Here is an 18,860-nt window from a genome sequence, read left to right as displayed (position 1 = left end):
AGTTTATTGGGCAAAAGACTCTAGGTGGGAAGACAGGCTAGGGACCTATTTCAGTAGTTGAGGCAAGAAGGAATGAGAGCCTGTACCAGAGTAGCAGCAATGGTAATGGAAAGTTACAGAATAATGGGGGAGACATTGCTGAGGCACAAATGATAATACTTGGCAACCGACTGGTTGTAGAGGAGGGGGGAAGAAGAAGGAGCCCAAGATAACTGAACACAGACAACCCTGGGAGAATGATGAATCCAGCAACAGAAATAAGGAAGCCAGAGAAGGAAGAGATTTGGAGGAAAACAGGGTGAGTCAGTTTTGGACAAAGGCTTTAGAATTGGAAAGGACCTTGGTGATTATCAAGTACAATTTATTTTAAAAATGAGAAAACTAAGGTGCAGAGCAAGAAAAATGACTTGTCTGAGATCACACAGATAATAAGTAATAGCCAGAATGTTAAGCTTCAAATGTCAGTAAGGCATTCAAGTGGAAAGGTCCCCTTGGCAACTGGAAACACAGGTCTGGAGCCCAAAGAGACTTTCCCTTACTTAAAAATCCTTCACAGCGCTTCACATGCAGTTCATCCACTAGGTTCTAAATAAAGCTTGGTGATTGACTGATTGATCCAGTGAAGGCCAACATTCCTAGTTTTTAGGCTAATGCTCATTTACTTGTATTTATTGCCCCCCCCCAAGAGATAAAGTTAGTTAAATAAGCAATTTTTTTTCTTTCAATAGTATCTTTTTTTCCAATTACATATAAAGACAATTTTTTAACATTCATTTTTTAAAATGAATTTTTACTTTCAAATTTTCTTCTTCTCTCTCTCCTCTCCCTCCTCCCTAAGACAATGAGCAATTTTATATAGGTCATATATGCAATGTCCTAAATAGGATCCATTAAATCATTCTTTCTTCATCCAGTAAGTACTTAGGAAACTTGGCAAAAAAATTCATCATGTCTGCAGACAAAGAGTTAGCTAGACAGAGAGAGGTGATATTTTTCTTGCTTATTAGTTGTTGCAAAGGCAGCACTGAGAAGTGGAAAGAGAGCTGACCTAGAAGCCAAGATTACCCTCTGACCTATCGGGGCTGTATGAACCTGGCCAAATCACTTCATCTCGGTACTCCGGCAACTCTTTTAAGACCACACATTGCAGAAAAGGTATACTTTGGCATTGATGCAGAGAACTTCCTCAGCTGGGAATTCTCCATACTAATAAAAGGATAAATCTAGTCCCAACCCTTATAATTTCACATTTAAAGGCATGTTTGTTAGGGCTGGTTACATAGGAGATTTGTATGAGGGGCAATGTTGCCTAGTGGATAGTGTCAGCCTCCAGTAGGAAGAGTTGAGCTCAACTTCCACCCCTGATACACTTCTTGGAGGACCCAAGCAAGTAACCATCTCCTTAGACATTAAGTTAGAGAAAGTGCTGACCTTCATTGGTGGAGGGAGTTTTCTTACTGAGAATTTCCTATGCCAATGAAATCACAGATTCAGTATTTCTGTCCCCCCCCCCATTTTGTGTAAATAAAGTCCTATAAAACATGATTTCCCAAACCACTAAGAGCATTCTTTCACTGTTTAATGAAAAGCAGAGGTCTAGTATGCCAGGAATTTTAAGCTGGGAGCCAGGTGGGAATATTATTTTAGAGCAGGGGTGTCAAACATATAGTCCACGGGCTCCATGTGAGCCACAACACTCCCCAGTGTGTCCCAAACCAGATTAAAATATAACTGCAAAATACCAAACAAAATAAAAATACAATAAAACATAAGATAATGTTAATATATGGTTTTCCAAGTTAATGTGTAGTGGCAGCAATCTCATGGATGGGTTGGTGGTCCCTGTTTCTGATTGAGTCTGATACCACTGTTTTAGAGGCACAAACTGAAAAGGATGGGAATGAATCTTCTTGTTAAGACTGCTTTAGAAAAGAGAAATGAATGGAAAACCTCATTGTGGAACCCCACCATATATGAACCAATCTATGTGACTTTGGGTATGTTACTCAACCCTTCTGGGTCTGTTTCCTCATTTGTAAGATGATCCTATGGTCCTTTTGGATCTACTTTATTTTAAACAATTTAAGAAACAAATAAGCTGATGGAGTATGGTAGATTATGCTCTTTTTTTAAAAAAAATTTAATTTGTTTTCAGTTTTCAATAATCACTTCCACTTACATGAACTGATGCTGAATGAAAGGAGCAGAACCAAGAGAACTTTGTACACAGCAACAACCACAGTGTGCAAGGAATTTTTCTGGTAGATTTAGTACTTCATTGCAATGCATGGACTTAAAAAATTTCTGATGGACTCTTGAGGCAAAATGCTTTCCACATCCAAAGAAAGAACTATAGAATTGGATCGCAGATAGAAACAGACCATTTTCTTTTGTATTATGCTTTGTTTTGTTTTATGGTTTCTCCCATTCATTTTAATTCTTCTTTGCAACATGTATTTAATAGGAATGTACATGTAGAACCTATATAAAATTGTATGCTATCTCAAGGAGGGAATGGGGAGGGAGGGGAAAAAATCTAAGATATATGGAAGTGATTGTTGAACACTGCAAACAAATAAAATCGTTTAATTTTTAAAAACTCATCACTTCCATAAGTTTTAAATTCCCCCCCACCCCCAAGATGGCATGGAATCTTATATGGGTCCTACACTTACATTCTTATTAAACACATTTTCACATTAGTCATGTTGCATAGAAGAATTTAAAAAATGGGAGAAACCATTAGAAAAACCAAACCAAAACATAACACAAGAGAAAATAGTCTGCTTCGTTCTGCATTCTGATTCTATAGATCTTTCTCTGGATGTGGATAGTATTTTGCCTCGAGTCCTTTGGGAACGTTTTAGGTCCTCGCATTGCTGGGAAGTGCTAAGTCTATCAGAAACAGTCCTTGCACACTGTGGCTGTTACTGTGTATGGCAGGTTATGTCCTTGGATAGCTCTTGGTCATTGTGTTGCAGGCCTGGAAAGGACTTCACTTCCTAGGATTATAAATGTTACCTATCACTGGGCAAAGCCTAGGTGTCACTTTTATACACCACCTAGAAATAGGTTTTGTGTCTTTCATAGACTCTGGCAACTATATTTTCTTTCCCAAAGAGATTTTTAAAAGCTCATATCTCTAAAAAAAACAAAAAACAAAAAAAACCCCAAAGCTTAATGGCTATTTTTACCTTATCATTTAAATGGAAACTATATTGATTGGTAAAAATATGGCAGGTGTGTCTGACTGTTCCCTTGAGAGTTCTTGAAACTGGTGGGAATTCTTCCATGTGGGAATTTACTTATGTCCTGAGAGGACCAAAGTTCTAGCCACAATCCCTATAAATAAAGATCTGGTGGTGGGTGTTGGACCTTGGGAAAATCTTTGACCATGAAGTCTATCCTGTTCTTTGGTGTTCTAATTGGGTATATATTCTGCCAGGAAACATTCATTGGGTAAGTATTACTTTCAATTGTTTTTAGGTTTTTGTTAGCTAAGAGTCAGCTTAGGCTCAGTCTGCCTTTTTGTAGTATGACTGTAAACATGAGCATCTTTTTAGAAACTATATTATCGGTACTATATTAGAAACTATATTAGTAGATAGATCTGGCCTTGGTGCTGGAGTGCCTTAGTTCTACTTCTGTCTCTGACACATGCTGATCATAGAACCTTGGGCATGCCACGTAACTTCTTAGTGTTCCAGGCAACTCTCTGAGACTCCAAGTTAAAGAAACCAACATTGGTAGAGGGAATTCCCTCACTTTAGAGTTCCCTACACCAATGAAATCACAAATCCTGCCCTTATGCCTACTTTCATGGAAAGGTTAATATCTGAAACTACCAAATAGCTGTCTTTCTCTCAAAATAAAGTGAGGTGGTCCAGATACTGGAGTAATGAATGGGGTGGTAGAAAAAAGGAGGAAAAGTATAAAAGAATTAAGAAAGAGAAATATAAATAAGCAAAATAATGAAGTTTCCTCTCTCTTGTCCTAACCTCCTGTGCCTCCCATCTCCCACATAACTTTTCCTAGTGGATCACAATCTGAATCACAGAATCAGAGGCCAGACAGACCAAATGTGGGGAACCTATGATCTCCAGGCCACGTATGGCCCTCTGACTCCTGAAGTATGACTCTGATTGATTCAAACAGCCATATTTCAGGACTTAGAGAGGCACCTGTGGCCTTGAGGCTGCAGGTTCCCCCCACCCCTGATCCAGACCAATCTTGACCAGGGCAAGTTTCCCTTCTAAAACATACCCTACAAATTTCATACAATTTTTGCCTGAGGAGTCCAAGTGATAGAGACTGAATCACTTCACAAGGTAGCCTTCCACTTCCAGGTCATTCTCATTGTTATTAGGAAGTTTTTCCACAAATCAGTCCTCAATTTGCCTCTTTGAAACTTCCAACTTTTGGTACTGTCTGGTTAGATCACAACAAATATTGATTTTTTTTCCCACATAAGTGTCTTTCAAATACTTGAAGATAGCTATTGTGTCCCCCTGTCTTTTGGTTACACATCCTTAGTTCCTGGAAGTCCCTGACCCTTCTGGTTGACTTCCTTGGTTTACTTTCTAGCCTACTATTGTCTTTTCTAAAATGTGGCACCTTGAATTGAGCCCAATATTCCCAACTTGGTCTGAGGGAGGTGGAGAAGAGCAGGACTGTCACCTTTCTAGTCCTGAATGCTAGGCTTAATGTAGTGTAAGATCTCATCAGCTTTCTGGGCTACCATCTCATATTGGTGACTTCTATTGGGCTTGTGGTCCATTGAAAACCCCAGTTCTTTTTCAGAAAAACTGCTCTTTAGCCACATCTCCCTCACCTTGTACTTGAATTTATAAGGTGTTGTTTGTTTTTAAATCTAAAATTACTTCACATTATGCCTTACTTTCCTCCTACCTTTTCCTGTGCCTTTATGCTTAGAATGTCCGTCCCCCCCCCCACTCCAGAATCTCTATTAAAATCCTACCCATCCTTCAAAGCCTAAATCTTCCTCCATGAAGGTTTCCTAACCAGTTATTTAACCTAATCCCTTCATTTACAGGAAACTGATCCTCAGAAAGGGGAAATGACTTACCTAACCCTCCACAACAAATACATGGCAGTGTTGAGGCTTCTGATTTGAGCTCTTCTGACTCCAAATGCATCTCTCCCTTCTTATACTTCCACTATAACTAATTTTTTTTCTGTTCACTTATGTTTCTATTTTATAGTTGTTAATATATTATTCGTTTGTGGCTCTTATGTTCTCTACTAGGTTGCTAACTTGTGGAGGGCAAGGTCTTATTACCGCTAGGTCCCATTAGTTTGAATAATGAGTCCTGAGAAATGGTTGCATTTTTTGAATTCATGCTATGTATTTTACATAATTATAACTGTGAATGGTGGGAATTAGCATCCATGGGATCATTTGATGGAAGGAAGAATGAAGGACACAGTCATTTATTAAGCACTTACTATGTGCCAGGCACTGTGCTGTATGCTTTTACAAACATCTTTTTGATTCTCACAACAACCCCCAGAAGGGAGGTGGTATTATTATCCCCATTTTACAGTTGAGAAAACAGACAGACAGAGGTTAAGTGATTTGTCTAGGGTCACACAGCTAATAAGTTTCTGAGGCTGGATTTGAATTTCATATGGTCTAGCTAGGTGCCTTCACAGTATTCAATATTCATACAAATTGGGATCTCTCTGTATCTTTGTGTCTCCAACAATACCTCTTATAATACCTAGCCAGTACCTTGAATACAGTTGTTCCCAAATATGTGTCTGCTGAAATGAATTATTGAATTCATGAAAATAAAAATTCTTATCACTTTGTGACTATAAAAATGGGAACCCATTCTAGATAAAATGGTGAATTAGGAAGAGTAATCAATGATTACACTCTCACCTTCTCTTCCTTTGCCATTTTCCTTACTTTCAGACTCTCTCTCCCCACTTCCAGGAAACATTGTTCTTCATATTTCCTTTATTTACTATACCTATCTCATGAGATAGGGGCAGCTGGGTGGCACAGTGGATAGAATACTGAGCTTGGAGTCACAAATACTCATCTTCATGAGTTCAAATCTGACCCCAGATGCTTACTAGCTGTGTGACCCTGGGCAAGTCGCTTAACTCTGTCTCTGCTTCCTCATCTATAAAATGAACTGGAGAAGGAAATGGCAAACCACTCCGGTACCTTTGCCAAGAAAGCCCCAAGTGGGGTCACAAAAAGTCAGAAATGACTGAAAAATGACTGAACAACAAAATTTCATGAGAATGTCCTAAGAATAAAGGGAAATGATAGACAACTGGAAGTGCTTTGGCAAATGAAAAGACCTAACAAATGTGACAAATTCCCCTTGATATCTCTAGGTTCCACAACAATGATTACATAATATGAATAGCAGTATTGTAACCCACTGGATATTAATATTTAGGGTAACTGGTGGGGGCGGGGCTGGGATAGAAAAGGCCTGAAATATCTCTCAGGAGAGAGATGAGGGATCAACAGTGTAGAGAGTGACAGATACTATCTGATGCCATCCAAGGTCAGCTAGTTTTGCTTAACAGCTTTTCTTTCCAACAAGAGAGGATTCAAAGGTTTGAAGGTTCAATTGGAAAATAACTTTTTTTTCCTAAAAAGTTATCAATAACACCTTAAAAGGCAAACAAATATGTTTTTAAAGAAAGAGGTCTGAGAGTTATCATACTTATCTTCCCACAACTTAGAGTTAGGGATATACTCCACACATGAAGAAGTGTAATATTTGTAAATGTAAAAGCCAACAGAGAATTGTAAAGGGATATGGAATGAAAGATGGGGAAGGTGGCACCAGCCACAAGTTAGGGAGAATGAATAATGCAGGGAGGTTGGCAGATGAATTAATTTGATTAGCATATAGGGCTAATGATGTCAGGTCCTGGATTTGATCCCCACCTGGGTGGGTTGGATTAGTTTTCTCTATTTCATAGTCATGAGGTTTTACTGATAAATCAACCCAAGGTGCTAAATGGTAGTTAAATGTATGCAACAGATAGAGCATGAGGACTGGAGAGAGGAAGCCTTGAGTTCAAATCAGACCTCAGACATTTGCTAGTTGTGTGACCTTGGGCAAGCCACTTAACCACTGTTTGCCTTGATTTCCCCATCTGTAAAATGGGGATAATCATAGTGCCTACCTTCCAGGGTTGCTGTGAGAAACAAATGAGACAATAATTGTAAAGTGTTTAGAATAGTGCATAGCAGATAGCAAGTAATACAATATTATTATCATCATTATTAGCTTAGTCTCAAGAGGGATTGGGTAAAAAAAGTGGAGAGAGCTCAGTATAATTCTATGCCTAGCTCTTGGAGGTGGAAGACCTGTGTTCACATCCTGACTCTGATACTAAGCTACCTATGTGACCTTGGGCAAATTACTATACCACCTTCCTAAAACTCAGTTTTCTCATCTGTAAAAATGAAGGTTACTTAGAGAAGGTGAATTTTAAAGACATTCTAGTTAGTCAACATTCTAGGTAGGAAAGTGAACACAGATAGGCTGGTATTGAGAACAAACAAACCCCTAGTGGAATATTTGCTGCTGGCCCTAACAAAATCAATAATAATTAATTATTAATAGGTGAACATTTATCTAGCCCTTTAAAGTTTACAAAGGGCTTTCTTCCCAACAGCCAGCAGGCTGTTAAGAGAGGAAGAGTGAGTTACCTACAAGTCACATAGTTAAGAAGTACTCAACATCACTCTGAAGTAGAGGGATGAATTCAGCATTCTTCTCAATCAAGCAATTCTACTAGAGCTAAGGCTCTACCTTAGTCTTCCCATTCCTTGCCCAAGTGGCTTGATACTGTTTCATGGGGGCAGCCCATCTAAAGACAGTACCATCTTTACCGAGGCAATACAGTAGCATTATCAACCTCCCCCTTTCCAAATACCCTCAGGTCACATGTTCTGTGATTTCTTTTCATTAACAAGGCTACCCTTGATAATCATTTTACCTGGTTATACCTGACTTCCCCATCCTCAAAAAATCCTCACTTTATCAGTTCATCCCCCTGGCAAGCTATAATAGATAATAATAATAACTAACATACTATGTGCCAAGCACTTTACAATTTTAACTTGGAGTCTGGTTTCCAAATCTCATCATTCAACTGAGACTGCTCTGTCCAAAGTCACCAAGGACCTTTAAACTGCTAAATCTAATGGCCTTTTTTCCTTAATCTTATTCTTCTTGAACTTTCTTCATTCAGTTTTTAATCACCTTCTTCTCCTTGATACTTTCTTCTCTCTGGGTTTTCGTGACAGTCCTGTCTCCTGGTTCTCCTCCTGTTTGTCCAACCACTCCTCTGTCTCCTTTGCTGGAACTTTGTCCAAGTTATTACTCCCTACAACTGTGGCTCATTAGTTCAGTTCTACTCAATTCATTATTAAGTGCTTTTCTCGCACTGGCTTGGGTAAGCAGGTCTCTCTGTTAGGTGTTAGGAATACAAACTCAAAGCCATACCTGCTCTCGAGAAGCTGGTATTTTACTAGGGAAAACAACACACATACAGACAAGTAATTATGAAATATGTGCGAAATAAATACAAATTAATACTGAGAAGCTCAAGTGAGAATGTGCTTTACACTCTGAATGCTCCCCCTCTCCCAGGAGTAGTTTGCCAGCTTTCTTGACATATGGGCTGATCGTTATAGATTGTCCTGGATTTTTCTACATAGAACATAGAAGAGATTTACCAACCACTTGCTATTTGAGCGGCTATTCAATTGACAGAAACCTCTCACACCTTTATTTTATTTTATTTTTTTTGTCCATGCTTGGGGTATGGGAAACAGGGGGCAGGTTTGCTGATGGTCAGGTGTCACTGTACTGTTGAGAACCATTGTACCTGGCAGATAAATTTACTCTAATTTGGGAGATTTTCTGATCTTTAGACTTTCATCTGAGAATTGATAAGGCAGACTTCATATACAGTCAATCCTCAACTTTCAACTTTAACTTTCTTTGAAAACAGGCAAAAGTAAAAAATACAAATGTTGATATGTTGAACCTATGGGAAATAGGAGGTGAGGATCCTGTAATCATCAAAAAACTGTAATATTTCACTGGAGGATGCTGAAAATACAATTTTCTGCATACAATTCTTTATAACAAAACATTAATTTTGATAACATGCACTTTTCCTAACACAGTAACCATGAAACAACCCACAAAACGACATTCGCAAAAATAAAATTGGTAGCATGCAAAACATTTTTTTCTTTCTAGTAATTCCCTAGATTTCTGTGATCTTTTGTGGCATTTTTGCTGTGTCTCACTCTTTGTGACCCCATTTGGGGCTTTCTTGGCATAGATATTGTAGTGGTGTGCCATTTCTTTCTCCTCTATCTCTTTGTGCTAATATCTCAAAAAAAATGATTTCAGACAATATTCACTCTTCACAACAAATGAAATCTACAGTACTATTAAATACTGTTCAGCAAATAAAATTCTTAAAACTAAAACTTCTTTTATTCTGAATTATACCTTCTACTGTGTCAGATGATAGTATGGGGGTATTGTACTGGTATAACAAATCATTGATTCATTAACACCAAACTTGTACTGACAGCACCTGGAAACTTTCCTGCAGGAAGTTTATTTAACACCTTTATTTTCTCACTGAGCTGCATCATTGACTTTGTACAATTGGGCTTAGAGCCCAAAGGACTTGCACTATGTGTGGGGCACAAGTGCAATGTAAAACTTGAATTTTAAAGACAAACAATGAAAATTTGCAGTGAATGATGAGGAGTTCTTTACAACAGTGGGGTGATCAAGGCTTGGTAGGCTACCAGCTGCTCCACAGACTGGCATGCATTGCTCTTCTTGTTTTTTTCTCCATTGCACATGGCTGGGAACATGTATGGTTGCCCATGTGAAAGTGAAAATGAGGTTACTAATAAAATCACACTAATGCTTGCAGTCTTGAAAGTTAAATGCATGAATGTTGAAGATTGACTATAGCTGTGAGTTTCTTCAGAGTTCTAATTTAAAAAATATCTAGACAACATATTTGTAAATCTCATGGCCAAAACGACCCAATAGAGAAATAGAACCAAGTCATTCCATAGGTTTTCCACCACATTATTTCTTCTCTGTTTATTGTCAATCAAATTATTGATCTGTAACCTTAAACTTATCCTACTGAGGAATGACAAGAAAAAGGAACCACGGGGAGCAATATGTGTCTAAAGCCTACTTGGGGCTTCTGTCTTCTCCAGAGACCAGGTTCTTGAGATCACACCAAGGAATGAAGATGAAATTAAAAACCTAAGGCAACTGGAAACAGAAACTCACTTTCAGGTACCTATTCTGGTGGGATCCATGTTTATCAAAGTGAATTTTATGTGGAGTTAAGAAAGGGTGATTGGGATTCTCTTTCTGGAAATACATCTGGTCAAATATAACAGAGCATTAGCATGGACTTAGCACTAGAAAGGATCCTAGAAGTCACTTACTCCAACCCCTCTAACACCCGCCTCCATTCCACCACATTAATTCCCCATTCAGTGCTTTAAAATTCAGGCTTTAGTTGAAAGTATATGAAATTGTGATTTAAGAGTCTTAAGTTCTATTCCTAGCTCTTCCTCTAATAAGCTATGTGATTTTGGGCAATTCACTTGTGTTTCTGGGCCTCCCTTCCCCTGCTGTAATACAGGTATGCAAGGCACCATGGGGATAGTGACTGCCTCTGACATGCACTGACTGTGGCCCTGGTCAAGTCCCATAGCCTCTCAGTGCTCCATGTCACTTTGTAGGACTATAAATTGCAGAACAGGTGTCAGTTTACATTGTTAGAGAGAACTTCACAAGTCCAGTCTGAAAAAATGAGGTTAATCATACCTGGTTTTCCTATTTCAAAGGGTTATTATGGGGCTAACAGTAGAAGACAGTTAGCTCTGATGGTATTTTGAAAAGCTAAAACCTCTGAAAATTGACTAGGTATTACTTACAAATTAGTAACATATTATTCCATTCTAACAGATGAACTTTATTATGATGTACAGCTGCAAGTTTTGAATTATCTTTTTTATTCAGTTCATATAAAGTTCAATCATTATTAAGAACCATAGAGTTTTTAATAATGGATCAGTAAGCTGATGACTTAGTATTCAGAGTGCTCATGGCAATATTATAGCATTACCAAAGGGATTATCAAAATGAGGTGAAGTGAAAATAGGCCCATTGCCCTGGAATGATTGTACCAGTTTGGTTTTGTTCTTTCCCTTTTAGCTTGATTTCTGGAGGCCCCTCAGCACTGTAGGGGAGAAGGTACATGTCCGGATTCCCTTTTCCAGACTGCAGGGAGTCAAAATTTTCTTGGAGTCCCATGACATTCCTTATTCCATCATGATTGAAGATGTGCAGGTGAGTACCCCAAAGATCTTTCCTCCTCCAACCTTATCTGGTTAAAATGAACTCATCATAAAGTCATTCTCATAATTCTCTTTTATCCTTCTGTAGTTCCCACTTGGTTCTGAAATCAACTAATTGACCCCTTTTCAGAGGGTAGAGCCACCCCATGGAAGGTGGGAACCTCCCTTCCATCTTCTTATGAGTGAAATCTGTAGATAATGAGGGGTTTGCATAGAGCTAAGGAGCTATGACCACAGGTCTATTTATATGAAGGCCTCAGGTTTTTTCAGCACTACCTGCTTCCCCTTTGCTACAAAATGAATCAATTTTGATTTGTGGAGGTTGAGACAAAATCCCCTTGCTCTTTCAACAGAGGCATAGTTCTTTATCAAGCCAACCACTTATTTGACCATGGATGTCTCTGACATACAGTGATTTAGCTAGCTTAAATTCTCCTTCCATTGACCAACTCTTGCCTTTTCTAACCAAGAAAACTGCTGGTGAAACATTCTGTAGTTTAATACTGATCATCCTTTGAGGTCAGTGTGTAGCACCACAGCCAGCATGTACAACAAGAGGAAGAAGGGGTTGCTGGGGCCTGAGTTGTCATTTACTTTGCTTAAGTTTTCTGTCCATTTTCTCCAGTTCCCATTTGTTTCATTATTGCTCATATTCCAATGGCTGGTCACAAACAGAATATAAATGGAAGTGATTTATATCCTAGGCTCTGCTGGACAAAGAGAATGAAGAGATGCTTTTTCATCGAAGCAAAGAAAGAAGTGGCAGCTTCAATTTTGGAACCTACCATACCTTGGAAGAGGTGATTTTTGTATTTTAGGCTGTTTACCTTAAGAAGTGGGCAGTTTTCCTCATTCCAAGAGTCAGCTTTCTCAGCCTCTACTTCTTCCCTGAAACTCTAGATCAAGGGCTCTTAACCTAGCATCCGTGAACTTGTTTTTCTTTTCTTTTTTTAAAAGTATTTTAATACTGATTTCAGGATAATTATTTTCCTTTGTAATCTCATGTGTTTTATTTTATCCGTTTAAAAACATCATTCTGAGGAGTCTGTAGGCTTGACTAGGCTGCCAAAGAAGTCCATGATACAAAAAAAGTTAAGAACACTTGCGTCCAGATAGTTTGTTTCCATCAGATCTGAAAATCTGAGTCCTCAAATTAGGAAAATGCTAAGGACCAGACCACTAAACTGGTAGCTATGGGGCATACCTGGGGCTATCCTACTGCTTTCATTTCTTTGACTTTATCTGCCAACTGTCTCTGGGGCTCTCAACAGGTATGTGGAAGCTCTGTCTGAGAATAAGGATGGGAGAGAGGGAAAGTAGCATATGGAGATAGGAAGAAAAAACTTATCACTAAGAACATGTAATTTATTTTCATTTGACAAACATTTAGTAAGTGTTTACCATGTGCAAAGATGCATAGATGGATACATAGGCAAAGATATAAAGACAAAACCATACTATGGAATATTACTTAAATTTTACAGAAATAGTTGTACTGAAAATTGTGTTCAATTTCTTCTGTTTAAGGTGATAAGGAAGGCATTTTAGAAAGTTGGAGTGGTTAAGATAGAAATGCGTTCTTGTCATGCAGATAAGGAAATATATTTCTCCTTCTGCTACAAAATGGTTCTATTTTTTTCAGTTGGGATTTGAACCATGAGTAGAAGTATGTGGTTCATTATTAACTATTTCAAATTAAAACATTAATATCTGTAAATGTACAGCTAACCAAACTGCTCTTGATACCAATGCACTGGTGGAATGGGATAGGGAAAGAGAAAATCATCTTCAGGTAAAATGCTAGCTGATTTAACAAATCTGTACTCTTAAAATTTCAGATTTTCCAAGAAATGGATAACCTTGTTGAGCAGTACCCGGATCTAGTGAGCAAACTGCAAATAGGATATTCTTTTGAAAAACGGCCCATGAATGTACTTAAGGTACCCTGCATTTAAATGGTTTGGATATTTGCAGTGGGTTGCTTATTCCTCTCCAAACAGTAGCGAGGTATTATGAAGATTCAACAAACATTGATTGGTCTCTATGATGGGTAAAATATGGGCTAGGAGTTGGAGAGACAGACGAAAAACGACAGTCCCTATGTTTAAGGAAGCTACGTCTACTAGGGGAGATATGACTATTCATTAATCCATTTATTCAACAAAAATTTATAAGTCCTATGGAAAGAGAGCACTCTACTAGATACTAGGTAAAACACAAAATATGTATAAGACAGCACCCCCTGCCTTCATGAATCAGTTTAATAGGGAACTATTGTGATTTCCTTGATTAATTGAATAAGATACAAACACTAATGTGCAACATTACGTATTATATTTATATTATATTATAATATATTCATGTTTTATATAATATATAGTAATATGTATTATATTAAAGAGTTGCAAATTGGTATTTTTGTTTTTAATGTGAGGCATGAGAAGGAAGATCACTTGGAATTAGGGTGGAGTGAGGAGTGATCAGGGAAGGCTTCACGTAGGTGGCAGTTTAAAATAGGGCTCTAAAAATTGGGGAGGAATTCAATAGGTGAAAATGGTGAGGGAAGGTGTTCCTGTCATAGGGGATAGCATGAGTACAGACTTGGAGAAAGGAGAACTTTGCTCAGTTGTTTTTCAGTCATGTCTGACTCTTTATGACCCCGTTTGGGGTTTTCTTGGCAAAGATACTGGAGTGGTTTGTCATTTCCTTCTCCTGCTCATTTTATAAATGAGGAACTGAGGTGAACAGGGTTAAATGACTTGCCCAAGGGCATGCAGCTAGGAAGTGTCTAAGGACAGATTTAAACTCATGAAGATGAGTCTTCCTGACTAGAGGTGTCTTAATGTAGTTGAAGTGAGGTTAAGGATTCCAAGGTACAGCAAGGCTCATAAGACAGAATACAACACAAGATAAGAACTGGCTAAGAAAGTAAAGCAATTCAGCTTTATTAAGAGAAAATACTGAGTGGCTGTCAAGAAAGATGGAAACAGGATGGTCCTACTGGGATGCCAAAACTGGTAAAGCCTGGTGGATTTTTATAAGGTTCTTACTTTGGTCAAGCAAGACCAGATATTGGAAAAGGGAAAGGGGAACCTGAGCCTGGAGTACAGGTCAAAGTTCAAGGATTGCTGCTGGGGAGAACATCTAGGAAACTGGTAACTAGTAGATATTCAAACTCTCAGGTAGTGGGAAGAGGGATCTTTACTGAATTCTTCACTTCAACTGGGTGACTCCAGGGATCTGAGCTTTACCAGGGGCTTATTTGTTTAGTGGAGTGGGAGTTTTCTAAGGTCCTTACAGAGCCTATTCAGGGGGGCAGAGAGCAGTATGATTTTGTTGCAATGCAGAATGTGTGCAGGGGAGTGATAATGAGATAAGTCTGGAAAGGTACGGTGGTGTCAGATGGTTGGTGACCTTCAATGCCGGGCAAAGATATTGGAATTTCACTTGACAGATAAGAGGATGGCAGATTTTTTAGCAGAGGAGTCATGTGACTGGTTCTTTGCATAAGAATAATCAATTCGGTGGTCTTAAGAAAGACGAGTAAAAAGAATGGGGAGGCGGAATTAGATACAGGCAGATCTGTTAAGAAGTTGTATCAATATATTCAAGCCAGTAATGTAGTCCCTTAGGGAGAAACAATAGGCCTTGATCATGGAGACTAGAAAGCTGAAGATCATTCCAAATCTTAAAACGTGAGGGACAGTGGGAATGGTATGGGTCTTAACACATGTGGTTAGATTACTAGCCAGAAAAGGAAACTGATAGCACCCAAATATTTCACCTTTCCATCCCCCCGATCCCCACTCCCAGATCCTGCTGATACAATTCCCAAAGGTACTGACTCTATTAAATGATAAATCGTAATCTGCACCAGGCCTCCAGGAATTATCCCACCCATCCCAAACTGTCTTTATGAAGGACATCATAAATCATCCCCTAAAGACAGGAGCTTTCATAATTTAAAGACCTCAAAGGAGGTGAATTCTGTGATTTCCCTTATTATTCTGTTCTGGTTTCTTAAAAACCAAGACTCAGTTGTGAGGTGATAGTCTAAATGCTACATTTTTAACCAAAAAAGAGGGAACAGAATTACCTACCATTAGTCAAAAACTGTCAGAAACCTCAACATTCAAATCAAATTCTATCCTGTGTTCTAAAAAGTAAATGAACCAGGGGAAAGAAAGTGAATGGGAAGGGGGTCATGGGAGAGGAGGAAGGAGGAAGAAAAGAATTCAAGGAGATAGGGAAGGTCTCACATTTTACCTTTTGTTTCACAGTTCAGCACTGGAGGAAACAAGCCTGCCATCTGGCTAGATGCTGGGATCCACGCCCGAGAGTGGGTCACCCAAGCTACAGCACTGTGGACAGCCAATCAGGTCATTTCACCCAAAATTATAGATTTTATTTTTTTAGGTTCACATCTGACTCCTCCACATGGATAGTACCAGTGGCCATACTAGTTTAAACATAAATGGTCATATCATGCATTAAAAAAGCAATCAGAACTGACATGTCCATAATCCATTCAACAATCTCTTTTTTGCTTTTGTTTCTACAATGTGTCAGATTAGAGTTGTACCCACACCTCGAAAACCATGCACATATCTGGTCATTTGGTCTTAAGAAAGATAGGTCTGGAGAAGGGCTATTAATGTATTAACGGTGAGACCCAGAATGGACCTTAGAGATCATGTAGTCCAATCCTCTCATTTTAAAGATGGTAAAACTATAATTTGCTGGGACTTGCTCAACATTTTCTGTTGCTATTTTTCATTTTTTTCAGTTGTCTCAGAAAACCCCACTTGGAGTTTTCTTCACAAAGACACTGGAGTGGTTTGTCATTTCCTCCTCCAAATTACTTGACAGGTGAAAAAACAGAGGATAACAGGGTGAAGTGACTCACCCAAGGTCTAAGGTCTACTCGACCTCAGAGGGCAAAAGTAGGATAAATTAATGGAATTTTATGAGTGGATGGAGAAAGATTTGGGCTCAATTAAGCAACTTCCTACATATTTTTAAATTTTATTTTAATGTATTTTAAAAAGAACAAATCTATTTTTTTCCTGCCTCTTGTCCCCTAAAAAAAGAAGAGAAAAAGAAAATTCTTATAACAAATATACATAGTCAAGCAAAACAAGTTGGACGTATCTGAAAAATACACATCTCAATCTGTATGCTGAATCTTTTACCTCTCAGTCAGGAGGTGGAGAGAATGTTTTTCATCATGGGACCTTCAGAATCATGGTTGGTCATTGGGTTGATAGAATTTCTTACTGAAGCTAGTCTTGGAATGGATGCTTCAGTAGCTAGTAAGTTCCCTGTCACTGGAGGTCTTTTAGACGAGACTGGATGACCATTGGTCAGGGATATAGAGGGGACTCATGCTTTAGGTAACTTCTGAGGTCCTTCCAATAATGATAATGATAATGATAAGTGATATTTAGTACTTTAAGGTTTACAAAAAAACTTTACATACATTATTTCATTTTACAACAACCCTATAAAGTAGGTATTATTAGTTCTATTTTAGTGATGGGGAAACTGAGGCTGAGAGGTTAAATGAGCTGTCTTTAGTCACACAGTATTAGAGATAGGATTTAAATCTTGGCCTTCTTCACTTTTCACTTACCTACTATACCATTCTGTGTCACTAAAGTGATGTCTATTTTTAAATTAAATTGTAAATATGTAAGTAATTCAGGCCAGAAACTATTTTATGATACTATTTTATGATAAATATTCTTTTAAATTGTAATTAACATTCTATTTTTTCCAATTACATGTAAAGATAGTTTCCAACATTCATTTTTTATAAGATTTTGAGTTACAAATTTTTCTCTGTCTTTCCCCTACCTCCTTCCCAAGATGACAAAGTTGCACATGATCTAGGTTATATACATGTGCAGTCATGTTAAACATATTTATGATAAACATTCTACATAAGACCAGACAACAGAATACCCTGAGAACCCTCAATAATACCAGGATAGCTGTAGCTCACACTTTTATAAATATAACTGGAATATTATATCTCTGAATTTCCTGGAAAAGTGATCCTACAGTTAGCATTTTGCCTCCCTTTAGATTGCATCTGATTATGGAAAGGACACATCTATTACAGCCCTTTTGGATACAATGGATATCTTCCTCTTGCCTGTTACAAACCCAGATGGATATGTCTTCTCTTACACCAAAGTAAGCAACCCCTGTTTGACTCTTCAGTGATAACTAGAGGATGTAGGAAAACATGTGTGGTCTTCAAAAACAAAAGGGGATGAAGTAGATCTTTCTGTTTTGGGCTTTCCCTAAGTCTACTGAGCTCACTTCATTCTGAGATCAGCCATGTAGAAGGGCCTAGAATTTTGTCTTTCCAGTATAAAATGATGTTAAGAGCAGTCTCAGTCCCACAGAGTTCTTTGACTGCTCTCCGGGAGGGTGGTTTTCATGTGGGCAGCTGAGTGGACTTCTAATCATCTCCATGATTCAGTAGTAGGAATGACAGCAAAGTGAAGAATTATACTCCCTGACAAATAAATTGTGATTGAACTTAGGTAGGTGATATAATGAGGTTATTAATATGTAAAATCAGAAAGGGAGTTGCACCAGTCATGTAACAAGAATGAGAGATAACAGGTCAATGCACTAGGTGACATGTTGGAACACCTGAGATATTGAAGGCATAAGTTGAAGGCAATGGACAGATCCACCAAGGAAGATGTGAACTGTCCAAGATGAGAAGAGGAGGAGGGGATGTGATTTGCATTGGGTGAGGAGAGTACATAGACCAGTGGAATCATGGCTCTGTTCAAATATGCAGATGTGATGCTTTCTAATGCCACCATCACCAGAGCCATCTGAAAGTGGTTCCCAAAAATCACACATCACCATGGTAAGGTGTTTTGATGGTAGCAATGCTACTTGTATAGCCACTTTCATTACCAGAAGGCAGGAACCCTACTCTGGTCACTAGAGGGAAAGATTGATGAGCCATAGCTGAGCATGTGGTTCAGATCCTGGTTTTTGTAACAGCAGCCAGAGTCCCTAGTTATACTTATAGATCTAAGGGGGAAAGGAGTTTCCTTTCACTAAGGTATCAAGTTGAGACCCCCAGTCCTTGCTTTCACATCCTAAACAGTGTCATGCTCACCAGGATAGGCAATTGCTGAGGGTCCCAGTCCTAGTCTTGCTCAGCAATTTATGGATCTAGCAGAACGGGGGAGGCCTTCCCTTTGAACGCCAAGGTCCGCCAGTCAAGCCTTTCTTTGCATTTGAATCCTGAATCACAGCACCATGCTCATTAGGATTTGGTGTGGTTGCCTGGCTGAGTGAATAAAAGGTTTATGAGCTAAGAGGATGGGTTGTAAGGAGTCTCTACCACTGGGTACATGCATAAGTGGCCTTGCTCTTGCTTCCACCTAAGAAGGTGGGATATAGC

At 38.6% G+C, this 18,860-nt stretch overlaps 1 protein-coding gene across 1 annotated transcript in view; it reads left to right on the top strand.

Moving 5' to 3' along the window:
* Positions 1–236: 236 nt before the first annotated feature.
* The window catches only part of CPA2 (carboxypeptidase A2), a 30,220-nt gene continuing 11,596 nt past the window's right edge, over positions 237–18,860 (top strand). Inside the window, exons 1-7 of the mRNA XM_072650544.1 lie at positions 237–298; positions 10,268–10,349; positions 11,280–11,414; positions 12,127–12,222; positions 13,261–13,362; positions 15,703–15,801; positions 17,510–17,620. Coding sequence (XP_072506645.1) covers positions 237–298; positions 10,268–10,349; positions 11,280–11,414; positions 12,127–12,222; positions 13,261–13,362; positions 15,703–15,801; positions 17,510–17,620 — 687 coding nt within the window. The remainder of the gene's footprint in view (positions 299–10,267; positions 10,350–11,279; positions 11,415–12,126; positions 12,223–13,260; positions 13,363–15,702; positions 15,802–17,509; positions 17,621–18,860) is intronic.

This window comes from Notamacropus eugenii, chromosome 3 (genome assembly GCF_028372415.1).
Source record: "Notamacropus eugenii isolate mMacEug1 chromosome 3, mMacEug1.pri_v2, whole genome shotgun sequence".
In the NCBI taxonomy this organism is placed as follows: domain Eukaryota; kingdom Metazoa; phylum Chordata; class Mammalia; order Diprotodontia; family Macropodidae; genus Notamacropus; species Notamacropus eugenii.
The sequence above is the reverse complement of the archived record's forward strand: the minus strand, read 5'-3'. Positions and strand labels throughout refer to the sequence as shown.